The sequence below is a fragment of the Protomyctophum parallelum genome (assembly GCF_964188405.1).
Source record: "Protomyctophum parallelum genome assembly, chromosome: 7".
NCBI classification, from domain to species: Eukaryota; Metazoa; Chordata; class Actinopteri; order Myctophiformes; family Myctophidae; genus Protomyctophum; species Protomyctophum parallelum.
The window spans coordinates 18,128,098-18,145,319 of NC_139705.1; the positions used below are offsets into that span (position 1 = coordinate 18,128,098).

Consider the following 17,222-nt stretch of genomic DNA (forward strand, 5'->3'; position numbering starts at 1 on the left):
GTATAAGTAAGTAAGTCAGATTGTTGGTATTAGGCAGGGTGCAGGAGTCTATTCCCGTTTCAATGCGCTAGACCTCTGGGAGATGGAAAGCTGAGGTGGAGGGCAACACCTACAGTACCATCATCAGCTCCTAGTACTTACACCACCACCTACCATCAGCTCCCAGTACTTACCGCATAACATCAAGCCATGCTACTCATACGCAGAGGTGGTGTTGGCCGGGATCGAACCCATGACCTTGCAGTCAAAAGGCAAGTGCTCTACCGACTGAGCTACCCAGACACAAATGAATGTTACTCCTTGTACTGTAAATACAAATCCCTGCTTCTGGTGACTGATATTGTCCTAATGAATGTTAGACTAATTGAAAACACGTCTCTGCTTCTGGTGACCAATATAGTTCTTCCAATGAACGTTAGACCATTGAAAACACACGTCTCTGCTTCCGGTGACTGATATTGTCCTTCTAATGAATACTAGACTCGTTGAAAACACATGTCCCTGCGAGGGGACCTTTTTTTTAAATAATATATACAAATAATAAAAATATTGAATCAAGCAACTTAAAAGATTGTCTGAGGTGAACACAAAAGCCTGAGTAGACGTTAAAATTACCCCAAAGACTTAAGTGAGAAAGCCCTTTAAAAACAGAACGGACAGGGGAAGAGAAAGCAGGAAATCATCAAATTTTACAAACACAAACAATCTCACAAAATACTTTATCAAAACATGGAGGAAAAACAACGTTAGCGGGCGGCAACACCTCGGAGCGCAAGAGAATTATATTAATTTAATCAAAATGTTATTTTGTGTTGTTTTGTCATTTGTATTTTTGTTAAATAGTTTCCTTGTGACACGTGGATATGGCAGCGGTCTCTCAGATTCTTCACGACATCATCAGTATGAGACTGACATCATTAGCACGTGACAGACACAACATCGTTTCCGATGATAGCAAAGTTGAAATGAAATGTAAATAAAATATAATGATCCACTATATTAAAATATCATAATGAAATGTGAACGGATCCACTATTAATGCATTAATGGATCCACTGGTCTCTGCAAATCAAACCCTAGAAACAGTAAAGTGTGATTACGGGCCGACTCTGAATGAGTCCTTCACTCAAAATCAACGTTTGGAAGAGCAGAGTGGGAAGACAGCAGATGTCTCAAATAAATCGTAACTTTATTCCACAAACTTAAAATACGGAACAAAGTGTACGTGTCCCGTATCAGTTAATTACGGCACACGTCTTTTTAGTTTCCAAGTAGCAATGGTTGGTAATGTACACTCAGGTAACATGTATTCAATTATGGACGATTAATTTAACACTTGGCCCGGAATAATAAAATGTTGGTCACGTTGGCTGGCCAGGAAAATGCCACCCTGATGTATGTGTGTGCGTACGTGCATGTACTGTATGTATGAACTGTTAAATACTGTATAGTGTATAGAGTATACACATATATACTGTATATTCCAGTTTTTGACTTTCATATCATTGTAACCCTCCCCAGCAGGTCAGTAATGAGAACCATTATGACAAAATGTTGCATTCCAAAGACAGACGGACGTTGACATCGTAAACACAGCACACAGTTAAACACGTGATGCAATGCCCACAGCATGCTCTAGATGGCACTGTTTACACAACAAGGTTCTCTGAGAGGAAGGCTTCATAATCATCACCATCACCAACATCATCATCATCATCATCAAACACTTCAGTCATTTTTTCACTTTATCTTCATGTAATTGGTCCACACTAAAGCCAAATTCCAATACTCAATGCCTCCTCGCTTCCCCCGTCATCTGTCCTCCAGCATAGCAGTGTTATGGTGAAGTCAGTGACCTGCCGAGATATGTGACCATCTTGTGGACTTTGCATCACTTACACAAAGGTCTTTAACACCAGAGTGTCTGTGAGGACTTTCTGACCCATTTTGAGATTTTTAAGTTGAATCTCTGAGAAGGTTCGATTCAAATTATTAGTTTTTGGTCATAATGACCGCTGCCTATTTCATCAGGTCACCAATTTAAAGCGCAAATAACATGCATTTTAAAACTGCTTTTAATATTTAATAATCATATTGTCCATGTCCCTCAAAGTTATTTCTAATGGTTTGAGCCTCAATCACCACTCTGATATAACCAGGCCTTGTCAATTCTTTCTGGACTTTGAAAGCAGTTTTAGCTGCAGTACCACACTGTCCTGAGGTGGAGTGGGTGCTGATATGCAGATTATTTAATATTTGAGTCATTATAATACTCATGCTAGATAAAACCAGGCTTGTTTCCATTCCATGCCAGCTTGGAAAATCAACAATGGTGGACATTGTAAACAAAGTGGAAATGCAAATTTGCAACTGAAGACTGAAGAAAAGGAGGAATTATACAAAGTAGGGTGACATTGATGACATCACGATGAGGCCAAAATCAGTCGAGCTGTTTCTGAGAGCAATTTCCATTAAAACACCCATATGACATGAAGGCCTGATTGTTCAAAATTGGTTATTTGTGGGGATAGAAAACATATAGGAGCCCCAAAAACACAAAATAAATGGAAAAAGTTGAATTTTATGTTATAGGTCCTTTAACTGCAAGAAAGAACATTTGAGTACTGGAATTCAGCTTTAGGCTCTTTTTAGGCGGAAGCGGGCTGTAGAGAAAACAGCTAAATCAAATACCGTTTAGACGACAATGGCATTTTCGGAGGTTGAAAACGCAACAAAGTGAAAACCCCTTCCGGAGTGGAAATCCTTGACAACACTCAACGGGGGAATCCGCAATACAAGTGACATCATGGCTCACGTCGACTCGCGTCAGGTATGCTTATTACATTGGTGCAGAGCCGAAGACGATATTTTTCAATAGCTAAAGTATAACATAATGTTTAAAACACCAAAAGGGGTTCCCATCCTGAATGGGTTAAGTCACTGTTGCGCCTCAGTCTAAACGCAGAATAAGAAAGTGAGAACACAATGGGAATTTGTTGTTTTGTCTAGAGACCGTTGTTGTCTAAACATGGCCTAATGTTCATTATGAGATGACACCATGTCTGTCTACTCACTCTGTGTCTCATTGGAGGGCTGTGGACAGTTCAGAAACCAGTGATATGATCGATTGGGGAATTTGAGTCTGCAAGCTTTCTATTCCTGCAGGGATAGGTAGCATGCTATAATAGAAGCCATTGTTCTCTCATTAATAAAACAAATACAAATATTGTTTACTTTGAAATTACCCAACATGACTTATGTCATCACTGGTAGGCAGGTTTCTGAACTGTCCACAGCCCTCCTCTGAGACACAGAGTGAGTAGACATGTAGGTTTCAGAACTGTCCACAGCCCGCCTCTCAGACACAGGGTGATTAGACAGGTTGCTGAACTGTCCACAGAGTGAGTAGACAGTTTATTGAACTGTCCACAGCCCTCCTCTGAGAAACAGTGAGTTTCTGAACTGTCCACAGCCCTCGACTGAGACACAGAGTGAGTAGACAGAAATGGTGGCATATTACGATAAAGAGCATTATTGAGGCCCAAATATATGAAGATAGGTTGAAAATGAGTGAAGTGCTCCTTTAACCTATCAATGATGATGATGATAGGTGTTGCACAGCTCCAAGTTGTTTGACTGCATTCAACTTATTTTCTTAAATATAATAATTATTATTCTTCATAGATTTTTTTCCTGTTAACATAACAACACAAACGACTCTGAGACAAACTGAAAATGTTGTGCTATTAGAACACTTCAGAAGGACAAGAGAACAGACTGTAGGGGGCGCCACGTGGCCACTTCAAACCTGCGGCAGGAAAAGTCAAGACAAAACCCTCGACACGTCGCATCACCGCCACGTCGTCGTCACGGAGAGGGTGAAGAGGGACAAAAACACCTCCCCGCCCGCCTGGCCGATCATCCAAATCAAACACCTTTTCCGTTTCTTTTATAGTTGGCGTTCCAATTATTTGCCCAAAGATCCTCTAACGAGGGGAAAACGAAACCAAACAAAAACCAAACAACATCCAGTCTTTTTTTTTCTTCTTTTTTTGCTTGTGTTTTATGAAGTGAGAATCCCTTCTTTTTCCCCGCTATCCCGGTATTTCCCAGTTCTGCGGAGGCAGCTGGTATGTATGGTTTCGTGGTTCTCCCCCGCGGTGCGGTGGTTAGGTGTTTTCCCCCCCATGGTGCGGTGGTCAGGTGTTTTTCCCCCCGCGGTGCGGTGGTCAGGTGGTCCCTCCTCGGCAGGCAGACAGACAGGCAGGCAGGCGGGCAGGCGGTTCCGTTCAGCTCGGCAGTGGGTTCCGACATGTCGACATCTCCCAGGTGTTTAGATGGCGTGGTTACTGTAGCTGATGTACGTCTGCTTAGAGGCCAGCGCTGGAGGAAGTGACAAAGTACATTGATTACTGCATTGTCTTCTTTTTTTTTGCTTTAGGGGGGGGGGGGGGGGGGGGATACTTATGGGTTTCACTCCACAAAAAGACAAATATTTTACGTTTGACTCCATTTAACCACTTATTTCAAATATAATGGAAGTAGCAGTTCTACAAGCTCTGCTATTTCATTATTAGGCTATTGATATGTTTTGAAGAAAGAAGGAACCATGACAATTAACCTCGTTTCCTATGGCCTGTAGGCTATTCAATTCGTCACTGTCAGGAGAAAAAAGAAAAGAGCAGCGGGTGCGGTCGACTGCCACCAACTGCACCAACATTTATATAATATCAAACAGTGTGTTACATTCATAATAATCATCATCATCATTATGTCTGTCTGTTAGTGAGGTGATTTCTGCCTCCGAAGGGTGAACAAAACATGTTATTTAACAAATGGTTGCTGTCGTGCAGAAGCCTTGTATGTGCATATTTAACTATTAGTATATTAATATTAATACTTTTAAAAAGTGTTATTGTTTAAGCTTATAGTCACTGTTCATTGATTCACTCGTATAGCAAAAATCCACTTGAACAAATGCTTCACTGTTCTCAGGTCAAATATTGTTATGCGATTAAAATGCAATTAATGTTGATCAATTAATTACAAAGCCTCCAATTATTACTTGCGCAAGTAATAGTTTCGCCCGGGACTCGTATGCACCGTCCCAGCCAACCCGCCACTTTTGATGCGTATGCACCGTCCCAGCAAACTGTGCCTGATACGGCAGTGGTGCCAGATTACATGGTGTGTATATGTATAACTAGCTCTCAATGATGACATAAAAAAGATGTGGATTAAAGGACCCAATGCCAGAGTGTAATTGGTTTTCGATGGTGACGTAATGACGATATGTTTTAGTGTTGGGAGGATTAAAGGTAATGCTCCTATGTATACATGTATGTAATCTGGCACCACTGCCGTATCAGGCACAATTTGCTGGGACGGTGCATATGCATCAAAAGTGGCGGGACGGCTGGGACGGTGCGTACGGCGCAAAGTAACCACAGTATACCGCTAATCAACTTACAAATTACATGTATGTATAACTAGCTCTCAATGATGACGTAAAAAATATGTGGATTAAAGGACCCAATGCCAGAGTGTAATTGGTTTTCGATGGTGACGTAATGACGATATGTTTTAGTGTTGGGAGGATTAAAAGTAATGCTCCTATGTATACATGTATGTAATCTGACACCACTGCCGTATCAGGCACAAGTAGTCATTACTGAGATTTGACAGTTTGTAGCGGTCGAAAGTACTAGTAGGCCATTTATGGCCTAATAGTGTGCAACAAGCAAGTATGCACTCGATAGAGTGCAGTTCTAGTTTAGATTGTTTTAATCAAGTCTAATTATACCTGCATTGGATCCATTGGTCTTTGGGACTTACAAGGTTTACACCCGTCCGCCCCAGACTAAATAACATCTAAATTCAAACAATGTCAGACGAAAAGTGTGAAGAGAGACGAATGTTCCCTTCTAAAAATAAATAAATAAATAACGATAAGACCAAACTGCAACGTGTATTGATTTCTGTTGGAAAAGTTCACTCCTTGCTAATAACCATCCGTTCTAAAATTACATTATTGCAAAACAAGTGATGCAAAAGGTGAACTATCATGTGCCAATGCTTATAATAGTTCTATTTAGAGGAAGGGTGAAAATCTGACGTAACAACACTTTGCGAAAGTAGTGGGTATAGTCTATTTACAAGAGTTTGGGCTGGAAAGCAGTGTACATTTACTTAAGTACTGTACTTAGTCCAATTGTGAGTTATTTGTACTTTACTTGAGTATTTCCAATTACCAGTAATTTTACTCCACTACCTCGTGAATCCAAATATTGTACTTTTACTCGTTGTACCTTACTAATAGCTGATCTACAAGCTTGCATGGTGAGCTTGTAGATCTGCTATTTTCAAAATATTATTTTAGCATTTGAAATATTGAAATGGGAGATTCTGCACAATGAGTATATTTACTTTTGGTATGTTAAATACATTGATGCCAATACTTTTGTGCTTGTACTCAAGTAAATGTTGAATTCCCAACCTTTAGCCTACTTGTAACAGAGTATTTCTATATTGCAATATTGATACTGTTAGCCTACTTAAGTAAAACATGAGTATTTTTTTGCACAGAGGCAATTCACTGGGGATATACATACAGTAATTAGAAAAAGTGCCCCTCGGGACCAGGCCAGGTCAGATTATCATGGCCTCCTGGTGGTGCTCTAATAATAGGTCAATGTGAAAAGGTTGCCATTTCTTCTCACGCCTTTGGCAATTGGAGGCATGTTGTTCCAAAAATGTGTTTAGCAAAAATCCACCTGTTGGTTGTGCTATAACAGGCTAATGTGGAAGGAGTGGGATATATTCCTCTGCCTAGTAGGAAAGTGTGTGGAAAAAGTCACATAAATTGCACGCTGCGTTCATGATTTGAGGCTTTTTGTTCAAAACCGGCCAATCCTGCCAATTTTGGAAGCCAATGTTAGGCAATTAGGATGGAATATGAAATATCAGACAGATCCGGATTGAACAAATGACTATAGAGATAATGTGTAACTATTTGCGGGATTTTGGACAGAATCAATATAAAAAATTTGTTTTACAAAAGTTGGCTTCCTTTTTTTTTTTTTATATATATATATTTTTTATCCCACGATTTTGTAACCCATTTTTCACCCCTGTGTCAATCATCTAATGTCATCCTGGGCTCTACACAAAAGTTGGCTTCCTGGTGGCGCTATAAAAGGCAGATGTGAAAAATGCAGGTCAAAGGTTTTTCCTTGGCGCTATAACAGGCCATTCTGGAATTTTTTGGGCAGAGGTTCGTCGTTGGCATCCAGGGAGTGTGTGTGTACATTTGGCATTGATGACGCATTAACGGTGCCGGAGATTAGGTGTACGCAGACAGACGGACGGACGGACTCACACACACACGGACGGAGTGCAAAACATACTCTCTCCCCACGCCTTCGGCCTGGTGGAGACAATAATAGGCCTTACAGGGTTTAGATTAAATATATGCAAGTTCCTCTTCAAAGGAAAACTTCAACCGCAAAAAAATAACCTTTTTCATCTTCTAATTCCACACCTCAAATTTCATAGCTGATTACAGAACAGGTGATAAGACGCACTGTATGGCGCCAACTACAGATGAAGTACACAGTAGTACTTTATTTATGAATTTATTAAATGAATCAATCCCATGGTTTTGTAACACATTTACCACCCGGTGCCAATTGCCTAAAATGTAATCCTGGGCCCTACTCTCCCTCTGCCAACCTGGGAAGAGCCCCTAACTGAGCTCAGTGCATGAGGAGTGAGCAGGCCGATTCTTATCATCTCGACAGGGGGGGTTTCCCCGGATGGACGTAGCGCGTGGAAGGAACACGTTATTCCAACCCTCCATCAGGATGACCATGAGGAGGCAGTATAGAGACCAGGATTATTTTTCTTTTGTTTCGTTTTTTGTGAGGGGACACGGGGCGAACATGCAAACTATACAGAAAGGCCCTTTCAGCCAACCCCACCTAGGTTATGGGCACTGATGACGCAGAGGAGAGAAAGCGCACACAGCGTCCCTGGCAGGAATCGAACCCCGGACACTCTAGCTGTGAGGCTGTGACCCCCACATACCAGTTATTGTTATATGTATTTTCACTATACTTTTTAGCCTGTGATCCAAAACAGAATTTAGACAGATCTACATGCAGATTGGCTATTTAGTACATTACTTCTTTGCTTATAATTAATGGACATTTCTTAGATGAAGTTACAAAGTTTTTTTAATGTTTTGAAATAATAATTGAAAAACCAAATTTAGGAAATAAAAAAGGGGTCCCATAACGATCTACAAATGGGTTCCGGCCCAGTGTTTGGGACCCAGTGCACTATAGCGTTAGAGTTAGTCAAACCGTTCAGATGCAAAGTGTTCAACAAACATGCAGAGATCCAGCATGTCTCTGTGCACCAAGCAGCCATGCATGCGGTCAGCGTGATTGAACATAGTTTTCGACCGGAGGGACGTGGCGTCCTCAATGAACTGTATTGACAAATGATAAATATACACATAGTTTGTCCTCTTGCATTTCACCTAAATGTCTGCAGCAGTGGTCAGCCATATACAGTATATATACGGTCTCTCTCTCTCTCTCTGTGCATGTCAGGCAGGAGTGAGCATGAGCAGAACAATAAAGGGGTGTACGTGTTTGTTTTTGTTTAAAGAGCTCTTCATTGTGACATAATTCATTGTTTAAAGAGCTCTTTATTGTGATATAATTAATTGTTTAAGAGCTCTTTATTGTGGTAGAATTAATTGTTATAATTTTATGTATTTATCGTGTATCATGAAAGAGTTCTCTTTTGATCGGATGAAATTGGCACACTATAGCAAATTATAACTATCACAATATAGAGCTTTAAACAACACATTGTTTTGTTGAAACAAACAAACTTTCAGCACCTTTCAAGGGTTACCATCATCATCCATTAAAGTGAGAAGGATGCAACAAGCTTAAAGGTTCTAGTTTTACCTTTGAGGGTCTACAGCCCTTCACTGGGCTCTGGTCCCTCTACAGAGTCTGAAAAAATACACCTTCAGTTTCACAGTGTTTCTACACGGTCTGAATGGCAGGGTAGAAAATACACCTTATAGTGTGTCCAAATTAACCTTAATTTTCAGAGTGTGTCAAAATGGAACCTTCATTTTCAGAGTGTCAAAATAAACCTTCATTTTCAGTGTGTTTCAAAATAAACCTTCATTTTCAGTGTGTTTCAAAATGGACCTTCATTTTCAGAGTATTCATTTGCATGTTTGAGTGCAGCTAATCTCCCAAACGCTTGTGTAATGTGTTATGCTATGTTGATTAATTGAACACAATTAACAAAATGGTCAATTAACGTTAATGACAATAACCTTGTGTCCCCAGACTCACTCACTCTTGACCTCTCTATTAGTAATAATAATTAGTATTAATTTGTATTAATTCGTTAATTGACCAACCTTGCGTCTCCAGGCTCTCACACAGTTCACTCTTGGCCTCTCCGTTCGGCCTCAGGCCTCCCTTGGGGTTGAACTTGTTGGACATGGTCGCCGCGGTAACGACAGCCTTCAGGCTGCGCTTGCGCTTGGGCACGTTCTGCTCGGGATGGACCAGGACCACATAGACTTTGGGCATGTAGAGCATGCCCAGAGACACGCTGGCGCTGAGGCTGACTGAGATGGTCAGAGTGGTGGTCTGGATGTAGAGCTGTAAGGACATAGAGCGGGGAACACATCTGTCACTTTGAGCAGTAATACATTGGGCATGTAGATGATGCCCAGAGAGACGCTGGCGCTGACACTGATGGTCAGGGTGGTGGGTCTGGATGTGGAGCTGTACATAATAGAGAGAGACGTATAGACATTAAAGGACCACTTCACCACTTTTCAACCTATCTTCATATAATAGGTCCTCACTAATAATCATGAAAATATGGCGCATTTTTTTCTACCGGATGTCAACCGTCCTCCAGTGACATCATCGATGGGGGAATACAAGCTAATAGAAACTGCAGGCTTTCTAGTCCTGAAAAGTTGTAATGCGAAATGATGCCTAATGATGCTGTCACTAGAGGACGGTTTCTAAGATGCCCACAGCCCTCCTATGAGACACAGACTGAGTAGAAAAAGATTGTGCCATTTGATCATGATTATTAGTGAGGAGTATAATAGACCTGATAGATAGTCTGGATGTACAGCTGGAAATTATAGAGAGACAAAGTGAGTTATGTTTAACATCTCATCTGCACAGGCAAGGAGCGAGCGAATGACAGCGCACCAATGGCGATATTGCACGGAGAAAAAAAAAGCCCTGATATGGAGCGTCAGCAATTGCATTGCATTGCGACGTAGCCTGAACCAGTCAACCTCGCTCAAAATAAGACTGTGCTAGTGAATATAGGAGGGGTGGACGATGTCGCTATTCTAATGAGATTTCATCGTTCGCTCAATCACATCCCTGGCAGTGCGGATGAGGTGTAATAGACTAGAGAGACGCTGGCGCTGAGACTGACAGAGATGGTCAGGGTGCTGGTCTGGGTGCAGCCGCTGTAAATTAAAGAGAGACACATTATGTCTCAAATGATGCGCGTGGCTGTCCTGTATACAGAAAATGCAGACAATATGCAGAGATAATGTGTCTCAAAGATGCACGTGGCTTTCCTGCTACTGGGAAAGAAGTTCTGTTCAGTTTTGATAATCCAGTGCAGTTAGAAGGCTCGGACTGCACCCTGTTCCTTTGACTCACTGCAATAGAATGTATGAGGTAACAGATTGTATGCGTGCTTTTTGCAGTAAAAAAACTAAAACAAATGGTGGCTCAGAGGTTAGAACAGCGGCATCTAGTGGCCAAAAGGGGAATTGCGTCATATTACGATCCTTGGCAGTCATGGGCTTAAAAAAAAACACACCCGTGTGAACTGAGTGGTGCACTCAGTTCCCCCCCCCCCACACCTATCTCTCTCTCATTAGCAGGCAACAGTGCATCACTATCCCTGTCTGTTTCTGCACAACAGCGCCCCTACTGGTACTCATTACTTGCGCAAGCAGAGCGCGCAAGTAATAATTTCGCCCGGTCTTCGTTCACCGTGACAGCCAACCCGCCATTTGATGTGTATGCAAAAAAACAGCAAATCCGTGCCTGGTTTGCTGGGACCAGATTACATAAATGACCATATGTCTTACGTCATCATTTAGAGCTAGTCATACGTATACTATATACATAATCAGTAAAATAAAATAGCAAATTGTGCCTGATCTGCTGGGACCAGAGTACGTGGTGTGTATATGTATGACTAGCTCTCAATGATGACGTAAGAAATATGGTCATTTGTGTAATCTGGTCCCAGCAAACCAGGCACAAATCTGCTGTTTTATTTGCATACGCATCAAATGGCGGGTTGGCTGGTACGGTTTTTGGCGCAAAGTAACCACAGTATACCGCTAATCAACTTACAACTACATACTCTATATAGTATATGTATATGTATACTAAATTGAAACTTGAACCATACTTGATAATACTAGGTGTTTATATGCATAAAGTAGGTAGGTAGCAAATAGTTACACCTAATAATTAGACATTTCAAATGTTCCTTCACAGAGATAGTGAGATTTGACAGTTTACAGCGGTCAAAAGTACTTGCGCGCTCTGCTTGCGCACTAGTTGGCCATTTATGGCCTACTAGTGTGCAACAAGCAAGTATGCACTCGACAGAGTGCAGTTCTAGTTATACTGGTGCTCATTTACCAACACATAGGTGAACACACACGGACATTGCTGTTCCTTGGAGTGGTTGCACCACTCAAAAAGTTTTGTCACATTACGTCACGCATGCACACACACAAATAGAACTGGAGGTACATTCTTTCCCTCTCTGACAGTTTGACATGAACAACAACAACACTCTATTGTTATGGTGCAACACAACAGCAATTGTCTCTATCTCTCTCACACACACACACGCACGCACACGCACACGCACACGCACACGCACACGCACACGCACACGCACACACACACACACACACACACACACACACACACACACACACACACACACCGGCTGCAAAATGACACATTCTGGCTGCAAAATGACACATTCTGGCTGCAAAATGAAACATTCTGGCTGCAAAATGACACATTCTGGCTGCAAAATGAAACATTCTGGCTGCAAAATGAAACATTCTGGCTGCAAAACATTGTGTTTGACCTTCTGCTTTTGTTTTCAGCAGCTGTGACCGTGTGGCTGCTGTTCTTTCTACCGTGTGAGTGTGTGTTTATGTAAGTCTGTGGACAGATATGAGAGTCTGATTGACTGGGGTTGCGTCAAAATAATCCTATTTATTACATGAGTAAAAGAGTTAAGGTAGAGTCAGAGGGTTTCCTGCCGGCCCGGGCCTCCCGTCAGGCTTTGCCTCAGTGCAGGGACATGCAGAGAAAAGAATGAGAGCTTGTAGATCAGCTGTTTTCGGTGAGCGAGCCCACATTCTTTAGCTACTGAAGCCTACAAGATTTTTAAACAGGATAGTTCGGGAAAAAAAAGCAATTCTGTATACCTTCTCAGCAGACTGCGACGTTCCAAAGAAGATGGGGATGAAGGCGAGCCACACGATGCAGGTGGTGTACATGGTGAAGCCGATGGGTTTGGCCTCGTTGAATGTCTCCGGGACGCCTCGCGTCTTTATGGCATACACCGTACACGTCACCATCAACAGCATGCTGTACCTATAGGGTTAATTATACATGTATATACAACTATTATACAATATGCTGTATACCATTACGGTTAATTTTACAATTTACAAGTTAGGCATTTAGCAGACGCTTTTAATCCAGAGCGATGTACAGTAAGCAGGAACAAAAATACATGGCAATACATTGAATACATGAAAAATAGTCATTATGAATCATACGTATGCTAAGAACCTAACAGTGGAATGAATATCTTTGTCTACATAAAATGCCATCTAAGTTACATAAGTTGAGCTTTTGCGTATGCCTGTAAGGTTGTCGGGGCAGTGGCAAGTGCTACAGCAAGTGCTACGGGCTAAGATGGAGACTGAAGAGGTGGGTTTTCAGACTACATATACGTATACAAATATAAATCTACTATACAGCATGCTGTACCTACGATTAATTATAGCAAAGGTTCTATGGTCACAAATCACCAGGATGACTTGATTCTAGGCTTAAAATAATTGATATACCGGTAAATACTTTTGAAAATCTCTAAGGGAAAAATGAATGGCCGATTTTTCAGTGGAACCAGAAAACCATACCCACTGCTATGCCCTATAGAGGCCCCTGCCGTACGTACCCCAGCAGGCAGATGAGCGACAGGTCAGAGATGTCACATTTGAGGACTCCGCGGGCGTTGTGGGGGTTGGACGTCCGCTGGTCCTCGTAGTCGATGATGGCCTGGGACGGGTCCACGCCGAACCACACGCACACACCCAGCAGCTGCACCGAGATCAGGCTGAACGTGATGACCAGCTGGGAGGCCGGCGAGATGAAACGAGGCGCGCTGACCGACAGCTTGCCTGAACACACACACACGAACACACACACACACACACACACACACACATATTCAACTCAACAGATGAAGTGAGGCACACTGACCGACAGCTTACCTGAGCGCACACACACACACTCACATTCAAGCGAGATGAAGGGAGGCACGCTGACTGACAGCTTACCTGAACGAGCGTACACATGCGTGCGCGCACACAAACGCACGCACGTGCACACGCACACAACTAGCTTCTGGCTAACTCTTGTCCATTTACATGGAATCAACATTGATTAAATTAATTAATTACCAGCTGCATTATTATAGTCTGCGGGGGTCTGCTCCCTCTTTGTCCGTTTCAGCGCAGAATAGTTTAGGTATAGGAACCAAAACTCTCTAAGGCGGAACTATTGTGTTCTGAGTCGTTCGTTTCCGCCCTGACATATTTGCGGTGGGCAGCCAGTGAGAAAACCAGCTGGGCCAGAGGACTAGAGGACTAGCTTGCACATCAATGATAGACTCAGGTTGCTATTGCATATAGCAGCTGGTAAAAAAAACACTATCATATTCATCACTGGTTAAGAAGCAATACGCATCCTATCCTAAGCATCCTAACCTTGCTCGAAGATGCGGTAGATGCGGTTGGTCTTGGTGAACAGCGCGGCGTAGCTGATGCTCATGCCCAGGCCCAGGAAGATGCGGCGCAGCGAGCAGATGCCCACGTCGGGTGTGCTGATCATCAGGAAGGTGGTGGCGTAGCACAGGAAGATGCCTGTCAGCAGCACATAGCTCAGCTCGCGGCCCGACGCCTTCACGATGGGCGTGTCATTGTAGCGCACGAACGTCAGCACCACGAACAGGGTGGCACCGATGCCCGCCACCGAGATCAGCACGGGGATGACGGCCCACGGAGAACTCCACTCCAGCTTGGAATGGATGATGCAAATGTATCTTTTTCAGATCTACAGTCTCACTTAAAGGTATAGGGTCAGTGATATTTTGGGGTTTAAACAAAACGTTTTTGTTAAAAGGTTAAATCACTATATTCTGACAGTAATCATTGCTAGTGTTTGTTCAGTAACAGATGCCTGCCTGTCTCTCCAGCTCTTTAATAAACATTTTTAGGTAGGTGACAACATTTCAGCCAATCAGGAGAAAGTAGCCATTTATCAGCTTAATGTTTATAGTGTTCCAGTTTCAATTTTGTCTGCTCATTTATTTGTGTCACCTATAATTCCACTTGTTTCATCTGTATCCAGATTCTCTATACTGATTGGATAAAATTGGTATTCCGACCTGAACAAACATTTTTTTAGCAATGAGTACAATCACAATATAGAGCTTTTTATTACTTATTTGTTAACCAAAGAAAATCACTTATCCTACCTTTAACATGCTGTGGTGGAAAAAGTATCAACATTTATTTATATAGCGCATTTCACACAACCGGAATTGACAAAGTGCTTCACTGGTTCAAAGAGCCCTTTCCTTAATGATGGGGGTGGAGTCACACATCCCTTACCTTAAAGATGGGGGTGGGGTCACACAACCCTTAGCCTCGATAGCCAGGCTTTCATTTCGTCTGCGCGAAAGATGAAAGCCTGGAAAAAGCCGTGGGCTGAACAAGTCTAAAAGTGGGAGTCAACCCTTCCGGGTGGGCGTCGCTCTAAATGATGTGACGTAGCGCTGCACTAGGGGGGAGAGGAGGGGCCGGGGGTGACGGACAGATCGATGAGATCCAATCAGGGTGCGCGCATTTCTGAGGCGCGACCCGCCCCTCTAGACGAGAAATGTCTCGCTCTGGGTCAGGCTACACAACCCTTTCCTTAACGATGGGGGTGGAGTCACACAGCCCTTACCTTAACGATGGGGGTGGAGTCACACATCCCTTACCTTAAAGATGGGGGTGGGGTCACACAACCCTTTCCTTAACGATGGGGGTGGAGTCACACACTCTTACCTTAACGATGGGGGTGGAGTCACACATCCCTTACCTTAACGATGGGGGTGGGGTCACACAACCCTTTCCTTAACGATGGGGGTGGGGTCACACAACCCTTTCCTTAACGATGGGGGTGGAGTCACACATCCCTTACCTTAACGATGGGGGTGGAGTCACACAGCCCTTACCTTAACAATGGGGGTGGAGTCACACATCCCTTACCTTAACGATGGGGGTGGAGTCACACATCCCTTACCTTAACGATGGGGATGGGGTCGCAGGCGGTGTGGTTGGCGTTAGGCCTGAGGTCGAAGCGACACATCTTGCAGGAGAAGGTGTCGGCCTGGTACTGGTAGCCGTCGCAGTTCTCGCAGTGCCAGCAGCACGGGATGCCCTTCACCGTCTTCTTCCTCTGGCCCGGAGTGCACGGCTGGCTGCAGATGGACGACGGGACCTCCAGGCTGCCAGACGGCCACTGCATCTGGTCGGTCTGACGGAGACAGAAACGGTACATCTCATTGGTCTGACATGGCGTTCGGCCATTTAAGCCAGGGCTTCTCAACCTGTGGGTCGCAACCCCTCGGTGGCGTCGCCAAATTATTTCGGGGGGTCCCCAAATTATTAAAAAATAAAAACATATTTTTTTTGTGGTCTAATATCAGTTGAGTCTAATGTAATAAGAGGTTTAAGGGCATATTATATAATGTACATAGAGGAGGAATCATGCACATTATAAAAAGAGTTACATATGGTACATTTGCTCTCCAAAGGGTATTGATCAAATTTATCTGTTGAAAATCCAAGATGGCAGTCATTTTTCAACAGTTGGCCTCCCAAAGTAGTTTTTTCTATTGAAATTTATGTAATTACCCAATTAGATTTTTTCTTTTCAGAGGATCGGTGGGCGGATTGTTGTGGAGAAAAAAATCTATAGTTCTTCAATGGTTAGTAAAAAACGATTGAAATTGCTGGCAAGGGCAGCTATAGACAAATCAACAATTTGGTTGCCGGGGAATTTTTTAGATGGCGGAGGAAATCATGCAAGGCACATTAGGGGTTCAGAGTCTTGCCCAAGGACACTTAAACACTAACTCTGGGGGAGCCCGGTATCAAACATCGGGCCTCTCTACCAGCCACTCTACACCTGAGCCACTGCCGTTCTAGAGTCAAGCATACATTATTTAGAAATAACACACCCACCGCTGAATTCAGCGATTGACCAATCAGAATCAAGCATTCAACCAAGCCGCAGAATAAACGGAGTTAACTACGTACGTCTAAGTGCAGCTGGTCGCTCCAGTGTCCGATGCTCTTGTACTCTGTGCTGTCGTTGTTCATCTGGTATTGGTAGATCTCGTAACGACCGGGAGCGTCTCCGTTCACGTTGAACACCACCGGAGTGCCTGCAATCCCTGAGAAAACAACAATAACTCAGTCATGCTTTCCAGCTGTCAGCAAGCTCTCGTTTATGAAACACGTTGCAGCGTTCAGAATATGGGTTTTATCCATTCAGACTATGGGTTCTATGGGTACGTCTGCCATTGGCTTAGAGGCAGCCCAGAGGCAGCCAATGATGAGAAAGTTTCCACTAGGTCGCTAATACGGTCGCTAGTAGAGGTAGGTAAACATGGGCCCTATTTTGCGTGTCTTAAGTACCAGGTTTTATGACTTAACTTAACTTAAGACATGGAGGTGTGGCCAGTGCTGTTTGGCTGTTTTTAGTAGCTAAACAGCATTGTTTCAGGTCTGTTAAGTCATACTTAAGTCGTACTTAAGA

The 17,222-nt window shown here is 43.1% G+C and overlaps 1 protein-coding gene across 1 annotated transcript in view; it reads right to left on the reverse strand.

Annotated features, from left to right (window-relative positions):
• Positions 1–4,333: 4,333 nt before the first annotated feature.
• LOC310861389 (metabotropic glutamate receptor 4-like) overlaps positions 4,334–17,222 on the reverse strand; it is a gene marked incomplete at both ends in the record, with an annotated part of 74,394 nt that continues 61,505 nt past the window's right edge. The window contains 7 exons of the mRNA XM_083768810.1: positions 4,334–4,383; positions 9,452–9,698; positions 12,548–12,716; positions 13,309–13,531; positions 14,120–14,429; positions 15,702–15,935; positions 16,721–16,857. Of these exons, the coding sequence (XP_083624936.1) occupies positions 4,334–4,383; positions 9,452–9,698; positions 12,548–12,716; positions 13,309–13,531; positions 14,120–14,429; positions 15,702–15,935; positions 16,721–16,857 (1,370 nt within the window). The remainder of the gene's footprint in view (positions 4,384–9,451; positions 9,699–12,547; positions 12,717–13,308; positions 13,532–14,119; positions 14,430–15,701; positions 15,936–16,720; positions 16,858–17,222) is intronic.